General features: G+C 42.0%; 1 protein-coding gene across 1 annotated transcript; it reads right to left on the bottom strand.

Moving 5' to 3' along the window:
• Positions 1-7335: 7335 nt before the first annotated feature.
• LOC311060480 (myosin heavy chain, fast skeletal muscle-like) lies at positions 7336-24510 on the bottom strand. Its single transcript, XM_084078660.1, has 40 exons — positions 24457-24510; positions 24116-24331; positions 23879-24022; positions 23455-23611; positions 23334-23361; positions 23135-23243; positions 22919-23011; positions 22774-22837; positions 22513-22611; positions 22325-22428; positions 21632-21770; positions 19576-19694; positions 18819-18968; positions 18555-18725; positions 16882-17185; positions 16435-16499; positions 16198-16285; positions 15968-16085; positions 15720-15843; positions 15487-15623; positions 14883-15138; positions 14127-14369; positions 13826-14002; positions 13591-13736; positions 13381-13471; positions 12907-13296; positions 12675-12801; positions 12385-12503; positions 12091-12287; positions 11815-11998; positions 11560-11725; positions 11299-11423; positions 10805-11113; positions 10493-10696; positions 10286-10411; positions 8631-8801; positions 8443-8547; positions 8257-8352; positions 7523-7651; positions 7336-7429 (listed from the first exon to the last, which is right to left on the bottom strand). Exons 2-40 carry the CDS (start codon positions 24317-24319, stop codon positions 7409-7411), a joined length of 5799 nt encoding a protein of 1932 aa, XP_083934786.1. The 5' UTR covers positions 24320-24331; positions 24457-24510; the 3' UTR covers positions 7336-7408.
• Positions 24511-25613: the final 1103 nt, after the last annotated feature.

Raw genomic sequence — 25613 nt, 5'->3', positions numbered from 1 at the left:
GTATAAGATGCATGCCTGCCTCCTATCACATCTCTATGATTACCACCTCTGTGTGGAGCAGTTCACTTCAGTGAAGGCTGTCACCGTGAGACTGATGAGTGCAGCCCTTCTAATAAAATATGCCAGGCTTGGCTAAATGGATTCATATCTCCGTGTTTTCTCCGAATGCAACGTTAAGCTGCAGAATTAAGCATAACTTAACAGTTTCAAAAAAATGTAAGATTTAAAAAATGTTTAGAAAATCTAAGCTCATAATAACGCCTCATCTACACGTTAAACTTAGATAGATTTGGCATCCTGTTATGACCCTAGGGTCATATTATGTATTTTCCTGTGTGTTCCCCCTCATTGGTGTGTTTGTGAATGAGTGGTGAGGAGTGAGTGATTTGTATACAGCTGCAGTGAATGGTGACTGAGTGAGTGGTGGCTGAGTGTCTGGCTGATTAATAGGTGGAGCCTGCTGATGATTGGCTCCTGTGACTAGGCTGGGGACTATAAAGATGGCTGTCCCCAGTCACTCAGATGTCTTCCTTCTAACCAGCCTTCAACCACATCAGTCATTTGTGTTTGATAGTGATTTTAGCTCTGTTAGTGTTTTAGTGTTGCCAGTTTTAACATGGGTTAGTTTACAGCTTTTAGGTATTGTAGGGGTTGGTGGCCTTTCTTTTGTTTATGTTTATGTGTGAAGTTAGGTAAGATCTATGATCTATTTCTGTTTGGTACAGGTAAGCATAGGCCTTTGTTTTGAGTTTGATTTGATGTACAAGGGCCCACCTTGAGGTAATTTACCCATGTTTTAATCGCTGTTTAATAAATCACTGTCCTTTGGACATTTAAACTTGTGTTGACTTGTGTTTTGGAGACTGGGAAGGAGGGAGTCCATTATGTGTTGCGACCATAGGCTCCCCTAGGCCGGGTCGTAACAGATTGGGGGCTCGTCTAAACTTTCCTCCCTTGTTTTTGGTAAGTTCACGGTCTTGTATTTCTGGTTGGCATTATTGTTTTTGTAGTGAAATAGATTTTTGATTTGGAACTTTGTAATATGCAAGTGTTGAGTAGTAAAATTAAGAGCGCTCATGATCAAGAAGCTGAGGGGAGAGGGGTTTATTGTATTTTCTCACAACCGAGGAAGGGAGGGGGGCAAAAGCTGAGGTGGAGCACATTGCCTGCCCTGCTTACAGTGCCTGGTGCATCCACTCCCAAAATAGTCCTCAATACACCATGGGATGTTGGCTGACCGTCAGGGTCAGGGAAATGGAGGTGGGAGATGGGGGGCCTTGCACTAGTGACAGCTTGAGCGCTGATATGCCACCCTAATGTTGCTCTGCAGTGATTGCAAGTGACACACAAACCCAGCGTGATCCCCATGAGAACTTCTAGTGAGCAAACAAATTATAGTCATTAAGGTTAAGAATACTGTTTGTATGAGTGTGCCAACCAGCAATATGGAGATTGTGAAATTATGTAATAGTTTTAGAGTTTTGGTGTGTAAATTAAGAACTTTAATAGTTGTGGTGTTTGTAGACACCAGTGATTTCATGTGTTTTGTAGAAGGTGTGATTTGTTTTGAGAAGATTCAGTGATTTTGTGGTTCTGTGTTGCATGTTAATTCAGCTATTAGGAAGAAGTCTAAGCGACATTAGGAGTGAGGGCAATTTGAGTGAGGTCTCTTGCAGACATTAGGAGGGAAGGAGTCTGGAGACAGGAAACGGAGGTCTCGGTAGAGATAGTAGTAGGGAAGAGGGAGTCTCAGTAGACAGGAAACGGAGGTCTCAGTAGAGATAGTAGTAGGGAAGAGGGAGTCTCAGTGGAGATATGAAACGGAGGTCTCAGTAGAGATAGTAGTGGGGAAGAGGGAGTCTCAGTAGACAGGAAACGGAGGTCTCCGTAGAGACAACAGTAGGGAAGAGGGAGTCTCTGGAGATATGGGAAAGGGGTCTCGGTGAGACATTAGAGATGGTTTTGGTGGGTAGATGGGAAGGAGTGAATTGAGCATGTTTTTTTTTGAGTTATGTAAAGTGGAATCAAACTTTTTTTTTTTTGTTTTAAATGATAAATGTTTGATCTTAGGGTGGAGGTGTTATGACCCTAGGGTCATATTATGTATTTTCCTGTGTGTTCCCCCTCATTGGTGTGTTTGTGAATGAGTGGTGAGGAGTGAGTGATTGTATACAGCTGGAGTGAATGGTGACTGAGTGAGTGGTGGCTGAGTGTCTGGCTGATTAATAGGTGGAGCCTGCTGATGATTGGCTCCTGTGACTAGGCTGGGGACTATAAAGATGGCTGTCCCCAATCACTCGGATGTCTTCCTTCTAACCAGCCTTCAACCACATCAGTCATTTGTGTTTGATAGTGATTTTAGCTTTGTTAGTGTTTTAGTGTTGCCAGTTTTAACATGGGTTAGTTTACAGCTTTTAGGGGTTGGTGGCCTTTCTTTTGTTTATGTTTATGTGTGAAGTTAGGTAAGATCTATGTATTTTTGTTTGGTACAGGTAAGCATAGGCCTTTTTTGTCTCCGCCAGGCCGAAAGGCATGGCGAGAGAGTATGTTTTACCCCCTGTCCGTCCGTCCGTGTGTCCGTGTGTCCGTGTGTCATTCGATCTGTCTGTGTACAGCTAATCTCCGGCACCGTTGGCTTGCTCGCAGCCAAACTGTGCACACACAGTCCCTGGATACCAGAGCAGAACCTCTGCCCCAATTTTTTCACAGGGGCCTGTTATAGCGCCACCAGGAGGCCGATTTGTGCAAAACACATTTTTTGACAGTACTCCTACAGATTTTGTCAAAAAATCCCACAAATCGGTACACAGTATCTCTACAGTCATTAAACGAAACGGGTCTTTCAGATTTCTCATATTCCATCCTGATTGGCTAAAAATGTCTTCCAAAGTTTGCAGGAGTGCTCCGTTTTGAACAAAATGCCTCAAATCATGAACACAGCATGCACTTTCCGAGAAATTTTGCAAGCACATTCCCATTAGGCCGAGGAAGAACTACCATTTGAACATTTTTAAATCAGCCTCATGGTGGCGCTATAACAGGCCGATTCGTGTTTTTACCTATAATTGCACCGATCTGTGTAAAACTTTGTATGCACACTCCCTATAGGTCAAGGAAAAACCTTTGCCCTGCATTTTTCACATTTGCCTTTTATAGCGCCACCAGGAGGCCGACTTGTGTAAAACACATTTTTTTATACTACTCCTTCCAATTGTATCCAAATTTCACGCAAATCGGTACACATGATCTCTATAGTCATGTGATCACGACGGATGTGTTTGATTTTTCATACTCCATACTGATTGGCTAAGATTGACATCTAAAGTTTGCATTATTGGCTTGTTTTGAACAAAATTCTGCAAATCATTAACGCACCGTCCAATTGCGCTCAAACTTTGCACGCACATTCACACTATGTTGAGGAACAAATGCCACCCTTTTAACATTGGCCTGTTATAGCGCCACCAACAGGTCTAATTCAGCAAAACACATGTTTTTGACAAAATGCCTCAAATCATGAATGCAGTCAGTGTCCGATTGTCGTGCAAGGCCTAAGAAGAAATGGCACCCTTTTCACGTTGGCCTATTATAGCGCCACCAGGAGGCCACAGTAGCCTACCTGACCTGGCGGAGACCTGTGCTCCGAGGAGCACTTTTTCTAGTTTGAGTTTGATTTGATGTACAAGGGCCCACCCTGAGGTAATTTACCCATGTTTTAATCGCCGTTTAATAAATCACTGTCCTTTGGACATTTAAACTTGTGTTGTGTTTTGGAGACTGGGAAGGAGGGAGTCCATTATGCGTTGCGACCATAGGCTCCTCTAGGCCGGGTCGTAACACATCCAAAGTATAAAATAGGGCATGAGTGGTTAAAATTTAAAAAAAAAAATACTGTGTGGCTCTGCAGGAGTACGAGTCGGGTCTGGTTTTATCTGTGTGTGTGTGTGTGTGTCTGTGTCTGTGTATCCAGAGATAATCTCACAAACTGCTGACTGATGAGCACCACATTTCTTGTGCACACTGCCAGTAGTTCCATAGAAGTACCTCCACTAAAGTCCATTGGTAACTATAGGGACAGAAAAGGTTACAGCTGGTCCATGACTCGGTGGGAGCGGCCTACTTCAGGGTCTCCAAAACCTTACAAGGGCTCCAGGTCCGGTTCTTTTGGCCAAACTGTTTGCTGGAAGTGGAGCTGTGAGTCCACACGTATGACCTGTTTTACCACCCAGAAAGGCTCCACACTCCACAGACACTGACATGCCCCGCTAACAATACCAGGTGGGGGCTGCCCTGGAGGATGTGAAGGCCGACATCCTGGGACCCATTTCCTGTCACAATCCATGGGGACCACTACGTCATTGTCACCATGGACTACTTCAGCAAGTGGCCAAAGGCATATGGTTCTAGAACAGTTTGTGGAGACCATGGTGGACAAACTGGTTGATGAGAAGTTCTGTCTCTCCACAGCGACCAGGGTGCAACTTCGAGGCTGGGGGGGTTCCAGGATGTCTGGAAACAAGGACCGCTCCCTTACATCCCCAGAGTGACAGTCAGGCTGGTCGAGTGTGTCAACCTCACCCTGGCTACCCAACTCACCATCCTCACTGTCTGCTGGCAGGACTGGGACCTCCACCTGCCCCTGGTCCTGTGTTCACATTGGACTGGACTGCAGTATAAAAGTATTATCCTGTTATTTATCATTATTGTTGGCAGTCTGTGGAGACAACATTTCACTACTTGTAGGCCTATTTGTATGAGTGAGAGACAAATGAACCAAGAAGAACAACAGGCAACACAGTCAATCCCAGTGCTTGGTGGATAGCTGTGAACCCCAGTGGTCCTTGTGTTCGGACCACCACCTGAACCAGAACTAAGGGGGATGCTGGATTGGAATATTTTGCACAGCTATGTGAGATATTGCAGGTGACACATGAACTGATGTAGGGACTGCTTGCAGAGTACAGGGCCCGCCAGAAGCAGGCCTATATGATTTCCAATGTGCGGGAACGGACTCGATTCTGCAGACCTGGGTATGGGTGTTCCCTCCTGGAAAAAGGGGGCGTCACTGTGGACTGGGCTGTGTACTGTACTGAACAAACGGTTAGACGTGGTCTAATGGGTGCAGCTGGTGGGGGGCTGCAAGGTGGTCCCCCAACTGGACCGAATGGCACAGTACCAGCCTTTTGCTGATGTAGACGACAATCAGGGAAGCATACCAGATGAGTCTCTCTAGTAGGGTGGGAACAGAGACAGACGGTTACCCCTAATACCGCAGCACCTCTGTGACTGGGTTGTGTGAATGGGTTACAGTTCAACTGTCCTCAGTGGGGCTCAGCTCTGAGAGGTTCAACTCGTAGCCCAGTATGCCATGGGGTTCGTTAAGTTCTGGCCACTGGGCTGCATGTAGGCAGGGATATCATAAAAATACATAAACAAATGTTTATGACATTAATAGATGGGTCTTTATCCACTTGGGAAATGCAGGTGTCATAGCAGCACTGCAGTTATCATGAAACAAAAGTTTTAAAACTAAGATTTAAATAAAGATAAAATATAAAAGTAAAACATGTAGCACAGCCACAGTCTGTTGGTCTGTCCTAGCCATTAGCACTTGGACTGACCTAGATAGCACAGTGTACAAACAATATCTACATATAAACATACCTAGGCAATAGGCATACATATAAGGTGCAATCTAGCACCAGAATATTAACTTATTGTATATCTTTGTGTCAAAAAAACTAAATACAGCATAAGCTTGGGCTCCTAGTGCGCATGGTTGTGTAACCTGCAGGGGGAGCTATACTACCAACATTCCAAGCAAGACTGAGAGGATAGTTTATAAAATGGCTTTTTAGATAAATAAATAAATGCTGAACCCTCCTCATCACTGGTAGAGCTGCAGGACAGTAGTAGCAATAACCTGTCCCATAACTATCTCCACTGATGAATGATTCAGAATATAGCATTCATATTCAGGCCATGTCAGGCGAGAATGGGCAAAGATTTTGCGGAAATAGCAGATCTACAAAATCTTGTAGTGTATTATGTCAAATGATATAAGATTACCCAGTGTGTCCTGGGGCGCGTTAAGTTCTGGCCACTGTGCTGCATGTAGGCAGGGATATCAATAATAGTAAAGGAACACATCAACATAGCATTCATTACCTTGATAAGTCTTTATTAATCCCAGAGGGGAATTCAGGTGTTTAGCAGCACAGCTGGCATGAAACTCAATTACAACCAAGAGATTCAAATATAAAATATAAGTCCAAATAAATGTAGTAGACTTAAGAGTCGACTAGCCTACCTACTGTAGCCCTCAGGACTTGGGACTGACGGGGATAGCTTAGTGTATAAACAATTTCAAACATTTAGGCATGTGTGCACAGTTTCGCTGCGATCGTGCCAACGGTGCTGGAGATTAGCTGATCACAGACTGACGGACACACATACACACACACACACACACACACACACACACACATACACACACACACACACACACACACACACACACACACACACACACACACACGGACGGACGGACGGACAGGGTGAAAAACATACTCTCTCGCCTTGCCTTTCGGCCTGGCGGAGACAATAATATACAATGATATTGATGGAGAAATCATCAACACCAGATCAGTGGAGCTCCCTCTGGTGTTGTGTATGCCTTTTCCGTTATTGAAATAGTTTCACAGATACATGGGTGTCTCTGTAGACTTGAGTATCTTGAAGATCAGGCCCATTGCAAGTTGCTGTACTCTGTCCTCTACCCTGAGCCATCCCACCCTAGCATATATGAGCAGGGGTTAGGTGAGTTCTAGGTGTGAGGCCAAATAGTAACTTGACCAGTTTGTTTTGCAAGGTTTGAAGCGTTGTTTGTAATGCCTTTTGTGGTGCTATGCTACCATGAGGTGCATGCAGTCAAAATGACATTGGATGAGTGTTCCAGCTAGTGTCCTCAGTGTATTCCTACTGACCAACAAAGAAATCCTACTCAAAATTCTTGTTCTTTGGTTGACTTTCCTGATTACTTTTGTTGCTATTTTTTCATTGGAAAGATTTATAAAATACAACTCAGGTAGGTAATTTCTTCTTTCCTTGTGATAAAATTGTCAACCACTTTGACCGTGAAGTCTTTGGCCTTGCAGGGGTTAATTCTGGACCCAAAAAGAATGGCTTCAGTCTGGCCCAGCTTTAAACAATTCAGATGATAATATACATATTTATTTAAAATGGTATAGTGGACATGTGAGTTGGACCCAGAATTCAAACCTCACAATAAATAAGTATGACAAGACAAAGTAATGAATACAAGAAACACAAGAATACAAGAATGCACCTTTATTGAATACAATAGGTCATATTTTATGACTTTGTACGGTGACTTGAATTGGAGAACTTATTCAGCAGCGTCTTTTCCCTGTAACAATAGGAATATAATTTTAGATATTCAACATGAATCTTTAGTTAAAGATAATCAACATAATGAACCTTCATATTGAACATGCATTACCTTGGAGTCACGACTTTTAGCTCTCATCTTGTTGACCTGGCCTTCAGCGATGTCAGCACGCTCTTCAGCCTCCTCCAGCTCATTCTGAACCTTTCTGCACTTGGACAGGTGAGTGTTGGCTGCTTCCTCCTACAATATGATAGAGATGGTTCAAAGCCTCAATATTTGAAAAGAGCATCTTACAATTATAGTCCAAACAAGACAATTTCAGGAAATTGTAATGTGTGGTTGTGGCAAATACAATGGCATATGTAGCATGTTTATGAGTGAGCCTTGACAGGTTCTCATTGGAATGGCACAATCATGGCTGTTTTCTTGTTCTTGTTTGGCACCCCGAGCCAAAAATTGCAGATTATCGGAAACAAAGTCTATTGCTTTCTGTAGTCCATTTTGGAAATGTTACCATTAGGCCTGAAACACTGCGTCTGCAGCATGTGCATGCTTTTCCTTTCAGCACCCATGTTACAGTATAAGGTCAGAGCTTCCACAAGGCCCATGTGTGCAGTGTATTGCAGTACCGCCGTGTGCATGCTATACTGCATAAGCATGGCAAGCTAGAGATTACTATTCCGCTTGTGGAAAGCAGCAAGATGGACACTGAAAAATGCTCTGCTGTTGGTCATATTAACAACTGATTCCTATTATACCTTTAATTATTCCATTAGTTAAACTATGACAACAACACTATGCCCATGGCAACCACAACTAAAGATTTGTCTGTATATTTGTCTTACCGCTTCCTCAGCCTGCCTCTTGTAGCCCTTCACCTTCATCTGCAGTTTGTCTACCAGATCCTGCAGCCTGCCAAGATTCTTCTTGTCCTCTTCAGTCTGAAGTGAATTTATAACATTAGTTATAGCAATTTATTTTAATTCAATCAGTGGCATGATGGTTATTTAAATGAACATGATATACAGTACCTGGTATGTCAGCTCCTTCACTCTCCTCTCGTACTTGCGGACACCTTTAATAGCGTCTGCTCCGCCTCTCTGTGCTCCTTCAACCTCTCCCTCCAGTTCACGCACCTTTACAATGGAATGATGCACAATGAAATTATTTCTTCTTATTTTATTGACTATAAGCTGTGTTGAAGTAAACTACATCTTACCCTAGACTCCAGTTTCTGGAGCTGCTTCTTGCCTCCCTTCATAGCCAGGTTCTCCGCCTCGTCCAGGCGGTGCTGCAGGTCCTTGACTGTGACCTCCAGGTTCTTCTTCATCCTCTCCAGGTGAGAACTAGTGTCCTGTTCCTTCTTAAGCTCCTCTGCCATCATAGCAGCCTGGAGAGTAATGTTTGTACAGGAGAAAATATGCTTCATTGTACTTCATTGTATTATGCTGCTTTATCACACACAAGAAAATCACAATATACAAATAATGTACATAGATTATACTAAAATAAAATAAATACATTCACAAAATAGCTCATTAAAATGTTGGTAATAATAAGGTAATAAACAGATACTAGTGTCATAAGACCGGAAGGAAACAAACCAGGTAAATATCCAGTGGTGCGACTATGTTTTCATACCCACTAACAATATTTCTCCACGGAACACAAACCCCTTTTCTCCCAAAGAACATGGATCGTTTTGTTTATAAGCCCACTTGTTTCTATGATGAAAGAGCAATTTAAAATGTTACTAACTTTACGTGGTTTCGTCTGCTTCGAGGACGCTATTGTTAAATGAGTTTCGCTTTGTTTCCAGTGGGGAACGAACGGCACACACGTAAATCCCGCCCACTACATTTGATTGGGTAAAGCGTGCCCTGCTTCCTGATCTGATGGCACGGCCACTTGTAGCCAATGTGCACGGGTTGTCAACACGGCTACCGACAGATTCAAACGCAGAGCAAAATCTGTTCTTAAGAGATTAGCACTGTAGCAATCTGAACCATCTGCCTGAGCCAGCACCTCAGAATGCTGGGTTCAGAATGTTCTTTGTCTCCCTGAGCACATATTTCTGATATAAAGACTGAACATAGCAATGTTCCTTAGTTTATTCCCTATGATCTTCATCATGGCTGTTTGAATAAGACAAGTTTAGCATTTAGTTCTCTTGTATCTATATATACAATTTGAATCCTGCGCCATGTCGGTTGTCTGTAACGTTGTATGTAGCCAGTGTGACGTCATATGACATCACGGTCGTGACATCACGATGAGACACGCCAGTGTGACGTAATCTCACGACAGCATGACATCACATCCTACCTATAAATAGGTAGGATGCACCAGATCGACGGCTTCCATCCTCAACACAACCCACGCCGATGACCCTTTACACAAATAAACTGCTAACTTCATCTCCTGCGATTTCAACTATCTTTTCACATTGTACACCACTGCACACTCCCCACAGGTCTGCCATACCAGGTCTGAGTAATCACAATGTGGGTTTTGGTCATTGGAGAGGTGATGCACGTCACCTCTTTCTGAAGTGGGTACTTTCAAAGCCTGCCGTGGATTTAGGAGAGCACAAAACTCTCTCTCACACTGTGAGGTGCCTGTAAGGTGGCACTGCAAAGTGAACGACGCGTCACGCTAGACGTTCGGGCCGCGTAGCGGCCCGAACTTCTAGTGTTTGTACAAGATAAAATATACTTCATTGTACCGCATTGTTGTAGCCTATTATAGAGCAATGGTTTTCAACATGTGCATGCCATGCGCGAGCTGTATTGTATTGTATGTTTATATTAAGCATGCCATAAGGATGTCTAATTGTCCTGGTATATTGGATAAGGGGTGGTCATCCTAACTTACATCAGTGATGGCTTTCTTTGCCTTCTCCTCAGCATTCCTTGCTTCATTTACACTGTCATCCACTTCGCCTTGGACCTGGATCAGGTCACTCTCAAGTTTCTTCTTGGTGCCCAGAAGGCTTGTGTTCTAAAATAAAGATTCAGTTTAGCAATGCAAGTCTAAATGACTTGTATGTTAAATATGTTGAGAGTTTTTCCATTGACTTACCTGGGAGTGCAACAGGCCAGCGCGTTCACTGGCATCCACTAGTTCTTGTTCAGCCACTTTGCGGCCTCTCTCTGTCTGTTCCAGAGCCACTCTCAGCTCCTCGATCTCAGAAACCATGAGGCCATTCCTGCGCTCCACCATGGCAGCTTGCTCCTTCGAATCTTCTTGGCCTCTGCAAGCATCGTCAAGGTGCAGTTGGGCATCCTTAAATAAATCACATTTGAGGTGGTCACGTTGAGAGAAACATCAGATTGTGACTTGTTCAGTGCAGTTTCATTGTTTGAATATGTGTCTAACTAATATGTTTTGCACCTTAAGCTGTCCCTGGACGTTCCTCAGCTGCTTCTGGGACTCAGCAGCCTGGCGGTTGGCATGGCTCAGCTGAACCTCCATCTCGTTCAGGTCTCCCTCCATCTTCTTCTTGATTCTCAGGGCATCGTTTCTGCTCCTGACCTCAGAGTCCAGAGTGCCCTGCATGGAGTCAATCACCCTCTGGCTGTTCCTCTTGATCCCCTCCATCTCTTCGTCCTTCTCTGCGAGCTTCCTGTCAACCTCACCCTTGATCTGGTTGAGCTCCAGCTGAACGCGAAGAATCTTGGACTCCTCGTGCTCCAGGGTACCCTAAAATGTAATACAGGATCAAAAAGTTGTAGAACCTTTTAATGTAACATCGATCATATACTGCTACACTGTTTGAATATTTTTTTTTATTTAACCAGTAAAAACACGTAGAGACACAGTCTCTTTTTATAATATAAAACTTATTTAAAGACATCTAAGATATAGACAATTTGTAAAAGTTTTACCTCAGCTTCCTCCAGGGCTGTCTGGATCTCTGACTTCTCTGTCTCTGTCTGTTTCTTGGATTTCTCCAGCTCATGGATGCTCTTTCCAGTCTCACCAATCTGTTCAGTCAGGTCTGAGATCTCCTCTGCAGTTGATTGAAAATAATGAATGAGGAACTTTACAAATCAGAAACTATTTGCATTTGTATTTTCATTTGAATAAAGTTGTAGCCTGATCTTGAATATTTATGATGTCATTAAAATAACTAAAATAAAACTCACGTTGCAGGTTCTTGTTCTCACGCTTCATGGTCTCCAGGTGGTCCAGAGACTCCTCATAGGAATTCTTCATTTTAAACATCTCAGTGCTGAGAGAACGAGCCTCTTTCTGAGCTCCCTCCAGCTCGGCCTGGCCCTCTTCATATTTCTGCTTCCAATCTGCCAAGACCTGCACAGCATTTGTAACGAAATGTGTCATTTACCCCAGTTTAAGAAGGCGAGAATGATTTTGTTCTAAAATAATGTATGTCAAAGCACCTTATCAAAGTTTCTCTGTTTCTTGTCAAGGTTGGCAGCCAAACCATTGGCCCTCTCCACATCAATCATGAGGTCTTCCACTTCACCCTGGAGTCTCTGTTTGGTTTTCTCCAGAGAGGCGCACTTGGAATTCACAGCCTCAATTTGCTCCTCAGCTTCCTGAAGACGCTGGGCGAGCTTCTTCCTGTTGATCAGTTTTGAATGGAATCATATTATTGTCAGCAATATTTTGTATAGTGAATGGTACCTGATGTTGTAAAAACATTGATCACTTACTTAGCTTCCTCCAGCTCCTCAGTGCGTTGGACAGCATCAGTCTCATACTTGCTCCTCCACTGACACACCTCAGCGTTGGCCTTGGACATTCCACGCTGCAGCTCGGCCTTGGCCTCCTGCTCCTCCTCAAACTGCTCCCTCAGAAGGTCACAGTCATGGCGAGCTGATTGCACAGCATGGGCAAGGGCATTCTTTGCCTGTCAAAAGAAAAATGCCAAAGTAATGTCAGCTGGATACAATTACAAAAAGACAACTATAAGCCTATTTGTAAAAAAAAAGGCAGCTGTTCCTTACCTTAACCTCCTCTTCAACGAGTCTCTTCAACTCCTCAATCTGTTGGGTGAAGGCCTGCTTGCCTCTGGTGAGCTGAGAGACGAGACCTTCTTTCTCCTCAAGTTGACGACCAAACTCACCTAGTTAGAAATTGAAATATTAGTTTTAAACATTTAAAGAATCTTTGTTGAATATATATTCCTTAAAGTCCTGGGATGACTGCTGATCAAAGCATTATCTCTAATTATGGAATTTGCTCAAGTACTATTGACAAACCATGTAGGCTACTACACTTAACGATGAACATTTACCATTTTCCGTCAGCAGTCTTGCTCTCTGAGCTCCAATATCATTCAACTGGCGAACATTCTCATCACTCTTGGCCTTGATTTCACTGAGTTGGTCCTCAAGGGTGCGGCACATCTTCTCAAGATTTCCCTGTTGATTAACATTGGACATATTCAATCATTGAACTACAATGTATTCCCTTGTTTTAGTAATTCTTGTATCTGTAAAGAATTACACACAAGCATTCTATTCTACCTTTGCCTTAGCAACAGCTTCCATGTTGCTGGACAGGTCATCGATCTCCATCTTGTATTCACTCTTCTCCTTCTCCAGTTTCTGCTTGACACGCTGGAGGTTGTCGATCTGCTCGCCTAGCTCTGCAACGCTGTCCGCCTGTTTCTTTCGGAGAGCAGAAGCAGTGGCTTCATGCTGCAGGGTGGACTCTTCAAGGTCACGACGCAGCTTCTGGAACTCAGCCTCACGCTTCTTATTCATCTCGATCTGAGCAGCGGTGGCTCCACCGGCCTCCTCCAGCCTCTCGCTGATCTCCTCAAGTTCCCTGGAGAGGTCAGCTCTCTGCTTCTCAACCTTGGCACGAGCGGCACGCTCTGCCTCGATCTCCTCCTCCAGTTCTTCAATACGAGCCTTTCAAATGAATGAACATATTAAAATCCTAATTTACACTTACTTATTATCAATGATTTTAAAGAAGATGAATAAAATAAATACCTGGAGTTCTTTGATCTTCTTCTGCAGCTGGGCTCCCAAAGATTGCTCATCCTCAATCTTACTCAGAAGCTGGCTTACTTCAAAGTCCTTCCTGTGGAATACAGTAAATCATATTTTAGTGGTAGTTTTTATCCATGGCATTTAATATTAATAATACATAATATGAATAAAAATAACAATATCAATTATTCATATTGTGGTCCACATTACTTCTTAATCTTCTCATCAGACTGCTGCTTGTCATTCTCCAGATCCATGATGGATTCCTGGGCCAGTTTCAGATCACCCTCAAGCTTTCTCTTGGCTCTCTCAAGGTCCATGCGGAGCTTCTTCTCTTGCTCCAGAGAACCCTCCAACTGCACAACAATATATTTGTCTTAGTATTCAGTACAATAATAGACATACCGTATACTTTCAAAACATCCAATTGACTTGATGAACTCACATCGTCAACTTGCTGCTCCAGCTTGGTCTTGGCCTTGGTCAGAGTGTTGACTTTGTCTTCCTCTGCCTGCAGGTCATCAAGAGTCTGCTGATGTGCCTCTTGGAGGGCCTTCTTTTCCTTGGTCAGCTTAGCAAGACCTTCATCCTGAGAGGCCATCTCCTCAGTCAGGTTCTTCACCTGATTAACATGAATGAATGGTTCATTATTGTTCTATAACTTGATAAGACGGCTTGAGTGTATAATCATGAATGGATCTTTATTGTTCTATAACTTGATAAGACGGCTATGTATAATGTTGAACCTTGTTTTCAGTGGCGTGTTTCTCCTTCTCCACTTTGGCCAGGGTGAGCTCCAGGTCATCAATGTCCTTCTTGAGCTCAGAGCATTCATCTTCGAGCTTCCTCTTCTTGGCAGTCAGTTCAGCATTGATCTCCTCCTCGTCCTCCAGTCTCTCAGTCGTCTCTTTGACCTTTGCCTCCAACTGGATCTTACTTTTAATAAGACCCTCACATCTCTCCTCAGCATCATTCAATGCTTCATCTCCCTGGTTGTCAATGAAAAAGATAAGTGAGGGAAATTGTTGCAGCATTTGTTCTGGGTGAGATATATGAGATTTGTTTTGAAGCTGCTTCTTCCTGGGGGGGGGGGGGGGGGGGGCTAAATTAACACAGGGGAGATTAACTGACTGAACAAGCTGATGAAGAAGGCAGGCTCTATCATTGTCAGAGCCTGGACGGTACGGAGGCGGTAGCGGAGGTGAGGACAAGGAAGAAGCTATAGGCTATCAACCTCCTCCAAAATGATATACTATAGTAGTGCCTGGGTGAGGAGCAGTGGCATATGCAGATTCAACCTCCACCACAGAAGAACGACAAATTGGGTCAGGCCTTTGTGCTGGTACCCATGTAGCTATACAATGATGCCAACTGCCATTCGACCACCCGGTATTCTCTGCCATGGTCTATATCTACATTTTACATTAGATAAAAGATTTAAGATAGGATGATGAACAATATGAAATATTATCAACATTTCCTGTACAACTGTAGCTACTTACTGATGCCGCTGACTGTGCAAGGTTATTCTTCTCCTGCACCACAGCCACCAGTTTCTCTTCCAGTGTCTTCTTCGTGGCCAGGGCAGCAGCCAGGTCAGTCTTCATCTTCTCATAGTTCTCCTTCATGTTCTGCAGCTCCTTCTCAGTCTCAGCGCTCTGCAGGAGAGGCTTGATCTTGAAGTACAGCCCCATCCATGGCCAGTTTTTCACATTGCAGAATGAGCGCACGTTGAACTGGATGGTGTAAATGGCCTCTCTGTGGAAAACAGTTTCAGTGTCAGTAATACAACTGCAGGCTGTTAATATAGCTGCTATTATTGTGTCATAGTTGTTACTATTGTTGTCGTTATTATTGCTGTTGGTATTATTGTTGTTAACCCCCGGGAAGGTAAATGCAGATGGCATCCTAGAGCCTGTTTCTGCTCAAGGTTTCTCCTCCTGTTTAAGGGGAGTTTTTGTCCATGCCACCGTCATCAAAAGCTTGCTCGGCGATTTTTACTATTTTATTATAGTGATTTTACACTCTACATGTATTTTATTGAACAGCAATGACAACGTTTACTTACAAATTTTACTTAATATTGAATTGATGTTTTCATATTACCTCCTAACCATCATCTTGACAAACTCCTTCCTCATGACGTAAGCTCGTCCGAGAGCCTGAGTCATTGTGACCAGAGCAAACAGCTTTTCATCTCGCATCTCCTCAAGGACACCCAGCAGACCAGCTTTGAAGAACACCTGAACACAATGTTACCAACACTGTAACTAAACAACCTTAAAATCTACTTTAAGTCCTCTCTGGATAATGTTAAACCAGGTTCACAGTGTGTTTACCTTGGTGTGTCCAAACTTGTACTCATCATGAGGTACGTCAATGGACCCAAGAAGCTTCTCAGAGGCTTTCTTGTTGTCCATGAACGCGCCATCGGGACATGCGCTGGCATTCAGTACTTTGTACCTGTTTTTTAAAGTTCAAGGTCATTTTGCGCTGACATTCAGTACTTTGTACCTGTTTTGTAAAAGTGGGTCATTTTGTTTTAATAGGTGTGGAACTAAAAGTTGCTGGAAAAAGGAATGAATACCTCTGCTTGAAGTCAGCATAGGGGATTCTGCTTGGGAAGCCCTTTGTACAAATCCTGATGCCCTCCAGCACACCGTTACACCTCAGCTGGTGGATGACCAGGAAGTTCTCCATCAGGCCTGTAAAGATGTTGCTTCATTATTATTAGGACAAAATAGTTACACACCAAAGTTGCATTCAACGATGGCCACCTCACAATCATTTGTTTAAATGTTTATTTTCAGTGTTTACCTGGAGTCTTGGACTCGTTGGGAATCAGGCAACGCACAAAGTGAGGATGAGTGCTCCTCAGATTGGTCATCAGCATCCCCAAGTTCGCCTATTGAGACAATTAGTTTTAGTAAAAAGTACGACAATATTGAACTTTCCCCCCCAACATTATATTCCTGTAAAAAATAGGCATGTCTTTTCATCATGCCTATTTTTTACAGGAATATAATGTTGATAATAATGAATAAATATTCTTACCCTGAAAGCACTAGACACAGTCTGCATGGAACCACCCTTCTTCTTGCCGCCCTTCTTTGTGTTATCTGTTTATATTGGTTAGAATCATGAGTGGACAGTTTCTCCCGCATCCCTCCTTTTCTTCATTTGTTAAAGTCAACAGACATATATTTTTTGATATCCAGAATGAAAATTCCTCCCTTCTTGTAAAATTCGGAGTGTTTCTAGAATTAGGCTCAGTTGGGGGATAGAACACATTATATTATATTATTACATTAATACACATACCTTCAGAATCAGAAGGAGGATAGAACACATTATATCATATTATTATATTAATAAACATACCTTCAGACTCAGGAGGAGGATAGAACACATTATATCATATTATACCATTAATACACATACCTTCAGAATCAGAAGGAGGATAGAACACATTATATCATATTATTATATTAATAAACATACCTTCAGGCTCAGGAGGTGGATAGAACACAGCCAGCAGTTTAACTGAAGACTTTTGGTACAGCTGAATGACTGAGTCGTTCAGGGGGTCCTTGTTCTTCTCAAGCCAGCCTGTGATGCTGTAGTCCACAGTTCCAGCGTAGTGGACCAGGGAGAAGTGAGCCTCACCCTTGCCTTTGGCCGGCTTGGGCTTCTCAAAGGCCTTGTTCTTCCCAAGATGCTGGTCAAGCAACTTTTCGGCGAAGGTCTTGTCAGAAGACTTTGGGAACATGCACTGCTCTTCAAGGATGGAGAAGATGCCCAGGGGCTTTGTAAAGGAGACAAAAGAGACAAATCACCACAAACGAAGTGCCAATGACAAAAACTATATTAACATCATGTCCATTAAAGCACAACATAATTGTATACCTTCTCAATTAGCTTAATGCAGACAGCCAAGTCCATGATAATATATAATAATATAATAATAATTGTATAACTTCTCAATGAGCTCAATGCAGACAGCCAAGTCCATGATAATATATAATAGTATAATACTAATTGTATACCTTCTCAATCAGCTCAATGCAGACAGCCAAGTCCATGATAACATATAATAGTATAATAATAATAATAATTGTTGTTTAAAGCCCAGCCAATAGGAACACTGAGGGGGCAGGGATTAAGTAATTACAGCCTGTCTTTATTGGACCGTCTAAGAGCACCTACCAAGTTTGGGGCGTTTAGCAAGCTGGGAAGTGGAGTTAATGCTGTTTAAAGTACAGCCAATAGGTGGGGGCAGGCTAAGGGTGCGCCTGTGGCACCCACTGGGTGCCACATGTGGTCCCTGTTGTGTCTATTCTGATGGCAGACCCATGACCAGTGTTGGTGCCAAGTTTGGTGCGGATCAGGGCAATGGTGCACCTCGCTGTTCCGCATGTTACATTTGTGAAGTCCGTCCACCCGCCCGTCCTCTAGACAACATAAATCATCCCGCTAATTAAATGGCTACTTAAAGTGAAACGAGATTTCTCACGTCTAGCGAGAATTTCGGTGGGGCGCATTCAAGACAGTCACGTTGGATAGTATTCTGTCACTATGAACGTCTGATCTCACCAAAGAAAAAACAAACAAAAAAAACTATTCAAATATGCGATTTAGCGCAACGCCCATAGGCGCGCGTTTTTAGCTGTGACGGACCCGGGATGGAGTTATGACATTTTTCTACTGTACCACTCATCCCAGGATATCATAACATCATAGAAAAGGTGAGAAAACTGTGGGGAAATTCCTTTAATAAATAAATTAATAAATTTACCAAAAGTTACAAGAAAACAAAGTATGTCCTTGTTTACGGTAATGAAAGTGTTCCAAAAGTGTTACGCCGTGCGGACACGGTCACCTCGGAAAACAAGGAAGTGTTGATCAAATTTCAATCGGTTACTGCATTTCTATTTCTCGCTTCTTCACTTGAGATCAATGTTTAGCTGTAAATGACATTGTGTGTTTGTTTACATAAAATCAACTAGCGCAGGTGCACAAAATCAACTAGCACAGGTGCTCTGAGCCTTTGATTAGACAGCGGTCTGTTATTGAGCTCATCGGTCATTATCCAGAAATAACACACCGTTGAATTCAGTGATTGACCAATCAGAATTAAGCATCCAACCAAGCCGTGTAATAAAATATAATAATACCTTCTCAATTAGCTCAATGCAGACAGCCAAGTCCATGCCGAAGTCAATAAGATCCCAGGGAATTCCTTCCTTCTTGTACTCTTCTTGCTCCAGAACAAACATGGTGTGGTTGAAAAACTGTTGCAGTTTCTCATTGGTGAAGTTGATGCACAGCTGCTCCAGGGTGTTGAACTGTGAGTGGAAATATCATTAGCCCAATTTCTTGTAATTGTGTAATTGTGACAAAAATAATAAGTCTCCCACTTAAAACAAGTCCATGCTTACATCAAAGATTTCAAAACCAGCGATGTCCAGCACACCAATGTAGTAGTTTCTCTGCTGCTTGGTGTCCAGCATCTCATTGATCCTAATGACCATCCAGAAGAACTCCTTCTCATAGATGGACTTGGCCAAGGCACCAACTGAGTTCATTACCTATGGAAATAGGAACGTTATTAGTAGGGGTGTGAATTACACAATTTACAATTTAGGCATTTAGCAGACGCTCTTAATCCAGAGTGATTTACAGTAAGCAAGGAAAACACGAGGTAATGCATCAAATGCATTGCATTAGTAATCTAGGATCATAGGTAAACCAAGAACCTATCATCAGTCTAAACATTATAATCTAAAACAATCTATAATCTGCACGTTGAAACAATACACTTGGATGCCAGGTCGTAACAGATTAACCTGGCATCTGTCTACATAACATGCCATCGAAATTACATTTAGCCTTTGCATAAGCCTGCAAGGTCATCAAGGCTAGGGCAAGTTCTACGGCAAGTTCTACGGGCTATGGAGTCTGAAGAGGTGAGTCTTCAGATTACGGCAGAAGATTGGGAGTGAGTCTGCAATGGGGAGTTTGTTCCACAGTTTGGGAGCCAGAAGGGAGAAGAGTCTGTCCCGGGTGTTTTTACAGAAGATGATTTAAGACAGTCTGGACACAACTCAAAAAGATATTAGAGTTCTAATGGTATGCTGTGTTGAGAATATAAAGTGCGTATGAAATCAGAACATGGCAATAATGTAATTTACTCACCTGTGGCACAGTCTGTCCCTTAGTGACATACTCGTTTCCAACTTTCACTCTGGGGTAGCAATACGCCTTAAGCATCTCTGCTGAGTTTATGCCCAACAGGTAGCAAATCTTGTCAGCCTCTGAAATGTTCATACAATTTGCAATTTACAATTTAGGCATTTAGCAGACGCTCTTAATCCAGAGTGTGATATACAGTAAGCAAGGTAAACACGAATTAATACATCAAATGCATAGAGATAGTAATCTAGGATCATAGGTAAACCAAATAATCATCAGTCTAAACAGTATAACATATATATATATATATATATATATATATATATATATATATATATATATATATATATATATATATATATATATATAGTTTTTTATACCACGATTTTTGTAACCCATTCTTTTACCCAGTGCCAATTGCCTAAGCTTTAATCCTGGGTGCTACTCTCCCTCTGCCAGCTTGGGGTGAGCCCCGAACTGAGCTCATGCTTCCTTCAATGCATGAGGAGTGAGCAGGCCGCTTCTTATCACCTGACGTGTGTGGAGTTTCTCCGGAAGGGTGTAGCGCGCGGAAGGAACACATTTATTTACCATAGGGGACACAGGGAGAACATGCAAACTCAACACAGAAAGGCCCTTTCGCCAACCCCACCTAGGGTATGGGCACTGATGACGCGGAGGAGAGAACATGCCCCCTGCGCCCACAGTGGGAATCGAACCCAGGACCATCTCGCTGTGAGGCGACATCGCAACCGACTGCGCTACCGACTGCGCCACCGTGCCACCGTAAACGGTAAAATAGAAAAAAAAATAGAAAAAGTGCTCCTCGGAGCACAGGTCTCCGCCAGGTCAGGTAGGTTATTGTGGCCTCCTGGTGGAGCTATAATAGGCCAATGTGAAAAGGGTGCCATTTCTTCTTAGGCCTTGCACGGCAATCGGACACTGCATTCATGATTTGAGGCATTTTGTTCAAAAAATGTGTCTTGCTAAATTAGACCTGCGCTATAACAGGCCAATGTTATAGCGCTCCTCAACATAGTGTGATTGTGCGTGCAAAGTTTGGCCGCAATCGGATGCTGCTTTCATGATTTGCGGCATTTTGTTCAAAACAAGCCACTACTGCAAACTTTAGATGTCAATCAGGATGGAATATGAAAAATCAAACACATCCGTCTTGATCACATGACTATAGAGATCATGTGTACCGATTTGCGTGAAATTTGCATAAAATATTTAGGCTTAATAGCAAAAAATGTGTTTTACATAAGTCGGCCTCCTGGTGGCGCTATAAAAGGCAGATGTGAAAAATGCAGGGCAAAGGTTTTTCCTTGACCTCTAGGGAGTGCGCTTACAAAGTTTTACACAGATCGGTGCAGTTATAGGTAAAAACACGAATCGGCCTGTTATAGCGCCACCATGAGGCTGATTTGAACATTTTCAAGTGCCATTTCTTCCCCGGCATAGTGGAAATATGCGTGCACAATTTCAAGGAAATTGCATGCCGTGTTCATGATTTGAGGCATTTAGTTCAAAACGGAGCACTCCTGCAAACTTTGGAAGCCATTTTTAGCCAATCAAGATGGCATATGATTTGGTTTTGTTTAATGACTATAGAGATAATGTGTACCGATTTGCGTGTTTTTTGGACAAAATCTGTAGGAGTACTGTCAAAAAATATGTTTTGCACAAATCGGCCTCCTGGTGGCGCTATAACAGGCCCATGTGAAACATTTGAGGCAGAGGTTCTGAATTGGCATCCAGGGAGTGTGTGTGCACAGTTTCGCTGCGATCAAGCCAACGGTGCCGGAGATTAGCTGTTCACAGACGAACACACGGACGGACGGACACACACACACACACACGGACGGACGGACAGGGGCAAAACATACTCTCTCGCCATGCCTTTCGGCCTGGCGGAGACAATAATAATAATGGAAATATATTGAAAATATATTTAGCTTGGTCCATTTAGAATGTAAGTAAATACAGCTAGTAGATGCAGCTAACCCTCCGTGTTAATGATACATAATAATAATAATAATAATAAAGATTAGCTCACCCTCCGTGCCGTCAGGTTCTGCCTGTTCTTCACGCTGCTTCTGTTTGAACTTCATGACACCATGATGCATCACTGCACCGGTGAACTTGTAGATCATCTGTTTTTCCTCAGCGTTGAAGCCCAGGACGTCAATAGCATCCTGATGTCAATAAGCAGAGATGTATTCAAAAGATTGAGATTAAGCATTAGATTATTGCAGACATAATTTAGAACTGTGTACAACTCAACAGTTAACAAACCAACATACAGTATAAGTGTATATACATGGTATCTGCACATTTCTAAAGTGACAATTTAAGGACTTTTAAGACCTATACAATAAGTACGTTGAAATAAAACAAATAAGACCATTACTGCATCAAAAGTAATCAACAAACTATACTATTCAAATTGTCAAACATTGGCCAAATTGTCGAATATTACCTAAGAAAGAGGTAAAAAAAATTAAAACATGTACTGTAGATCGGCACAATATTTATCTGTGGAACCGAGTCAATCTAAATGTAATGCCTCCACTGCTACATTTCCAAGTGCTTGTCAGGGTGGGGGGGTCCCCAGTTCGAATAGGATTAGTTTGGGGGGTCACGGCCTGAAAACTTTGAGACCACTGCTTTATAAAATACATTTTGCAGAGCAACTGACTGCAGTTCACACTATAGTGAGTATTAGAAAGAAACAAAAATGTTCACTGACATCAGTAGCGTCCAGCTCCACTTTGTCATCAATGCTGGCCACAGTGATCACACCCATGCTGATCAACGGGAAGTCGTAGGGGTTGGAGCTGATCAGACACATTTCTTAAAAGGGATTAAAAAAGGGTGAAAATGTGTTTTTATTCATTCATTTATGTTGCTCGCTGCATCATCAGTAATTCCACTTACCAATAATCTCAGGTTTGTGGTTGGTCATCATCTGGAAAAAGATGTGGTAACCTCTCTCTGCAGCAAGCTGGTAGGTCACTCTGGACTTCTCCAGCAGATCTATATGGGTTGCACATAACTCATAATAATGATAATAATAATAATAACAACAACAACAACAACAACAACAATAATAATCTATCTGGGTTATACATAACTCAGAATGTAATCCTCAAATGAAGGTATAATGTATAATTTATCATCTGTGAACTTCATACTTACATGTCTCAATATCAGCACTGGCCAGTTTACCCGTTGTGCCGAAATGGATTCTGATGAATTTACCCTGTTTGATATAGCACAATTAGTTGCATCTACACTGTGGAATTATTGCAGGTTTTCTCATAGTGTCATTATTTATACTTACAAAGCGAGAGGAGTTGTCATTCCTCACAGTCTTGGCATTACCATAGGACTCCAGCAAGGGATTGGCAGCAATAATCTGATCCTCCAGTGACCCCTAGAATGTTTTAGACAATTGAAAATTTGGTCAGAATTCTTTTAAATTGAATTGCTATATTGCATACAAATGGTTTATGTTCAAAAACATGTATTTGTTGAAGTTAAAAACTTGTACATATACCTTGATTTTACCGCTATCGGCCGCCGATTTCTCTCCACCAGAACTAGCTGTTGCAAAGTACTGGATGACACGCTTGGTGTTCACAGTCTTTCCAGCACCGGATTCTCCACTGGTTATAAATACACATATTCAGAGAAATGCAGTTAGTGAATTGATGTACAATGTTATTTTTTCAAAGCCTAGTAGATGGGAAACTTACGTGATCAGGACAGACTGGTTCTCTTTATCTGTAAAATGTAAAGCAAACTTTCAGTCATGGATACACCACAAAACCATTATAGTTATATTATTGTTTTTACATTGTCCTGAGTAGTACGTACCCATCAGCATGAACTGATAGGCGTTGTCAGAGACAGAGAAGATGTGGGGTGGAGCCTCAATACGCTTCTTGCCTCTGTAGGCATTTACAACGTCCTGGTCGTACACTGGGAGCCACTTGTAGGGGTTCACAGTTGCACAAAACAAGCCAGAGTAGGTCTGAAGGGGAGAAGAGAGAGAACATTAACATCATACAACATAGCACTGAGCATGCCACATATCTGGGACAACGGATCACTAGAGCTGATATTACAGTCACGGGTTTCAAGTGGCATCAACTAATGAGCAAGTTAACTTCAGAAGAGTTTGTTTGCATTCGTTTTTCTATGGTTTTCACTTGATGATATAACTTGTACACTGTATTTTTCTTTCTTTGCTATCGACAGGTGCAATACTGTACTGTTCTCAGTATGTAGAAAACCTTACATAGATCATCCATGCTGCATAACGCTCTTTGAGGTTATACAGGACAGTGGCTTCACTGAGGTGGGTCATCATGGCCATGTCCTCAATTTTGTCATACTTGGGAGGGTTCATAGGGGTGACTTCAGACTCCTTTACAGTTCTTTCCTAAAAAAGAAAAAAAAACACAACTCCAGAATGTATTGTGATTACAGTTGTACTGTTCCACTATTTGATTTTAGATACACCTCTACTTGCCACTTTATCCAAGAGTGTTTCCACAGTGACTTTGTCACCGTCCTTCTTTATAATTTTACACTTGAGGTACAGCTCCTTAGCATCAGACACATATGCTGCAGTTTTGGCATCAAAGGGCATAGCTTGAGCCTCCATTCTCTCCCTCTCTGGCTTACGGAGATAAATGGCGGCCTTGCCATACTGCTCCATCTCTGCGTCCGTACTCATGGTGGCGGCTTTCTGTAGACAGACAAATAGATGGTGTTGATGCCTTTGCTGACTTGAGATCTGAGCAGATCATTGTAGGACTATTTTTTATGGTTATAGCTTATTGTAGGCTTATTAGAAAAATTATGAACACTCACTTTTCCCCACTACCAGTAGAAGTAGAATCTTGAGTGCAACCCCTAAGAGTGGAAAAAACACATCATTTTGAGGACATTAACATTAGTTGATGATTTAATACAATTTGTAATCATGATTTTTTTAAATTTGTACTGAAGCAATGCTAGATGTCTTTCTTCTTTAATTCCATTGTATGAATTAAGGGTACATTCAGAGGTGGGCAGTCTAGCCAAACTCTACTCGAGTAAAAAATAGTTACTTTAAACGAATAATAACTCTAGTAGATGTAAAAGTACTCTTCCAAATAATTACTTGGTTAAGATTAAGAAAGTATCTGGTAAAAACACACACAATGTAAATTATTATTATTATCACTATAAATACAATAATACACAATCAATCATTTAAATTGTTCAATATAACATAAATTATTCTGTCCACTCGTTATTCAGTGTCTGTAACCTCGGATCATGTCTGTCGCTATGTGGCACTATGTACGGAGCCATTTTAAAAATGAATAGCTAACATGATAGATGTATTATTATTATTATTATTTTGACTATGACTAACATAACTAACATCTCTAAAACATTTATATGACTATGAAGGACAGATAAAGTCTCTCTCACCACTAAATGGAACACTGAACTCCTCTGCAATGGGTGCGTGTCAACCATCTCAGCATGCCTTATATTAGGTGTTCATTGCATGCTATGCAGAAAGTAAAAGTAGGAGTTGCCTTTCAAGGTCCTTCCATTCTTGTTGTACACATAAAAATAAACTTGTAAAATTATACTTCCAACATTCACTTGATACTGCTTGGCTACGTGGTTTATGTCCATGCCAGTGGCAATAAATGGTGGTATAAATAGTTTAATTGGCAGGGTGGTCGGGTGCTGGGTTTCTTCATTTAGTCATTACAGCATGTCTTTTCAGATACACTATTTGGAACATGTTAATATTCAGTGAGGAAAGTAAATAAGTAATTACTCAAATACTGTACTTGAGTATAATTTTGAGTTGTCATTTTACTTGTGTATTTCCATTATATGCTACTTCATACTTCCACTCCACTCATTTTGAGGAGGACACTTCACTAAACGTTTTGGTGGTTTTGATGTGTATTTAGTCAGGGTTCAAATGTTTATGAGTTGTTAAAGGAGTATTTCACCCCAAA

This window comes from Gymnoscopelus microlampas (genome assembly GCF_963454915.1).
Source record: "Gymnoscopelus microlampas genome assembly, chromosome: 14".
Lineage (NCBI taxonomy): Eukaryota > Metazoa > Chordata > Actinopteri > Myctophiformes > Myctophidae > Gymnoscopelus > Gymnoscopelus microlampas.
Note: the sequence above shows the minus strand (reverse complement) of the source record. Positions and strands in the feature narration are given on the sequence as shown.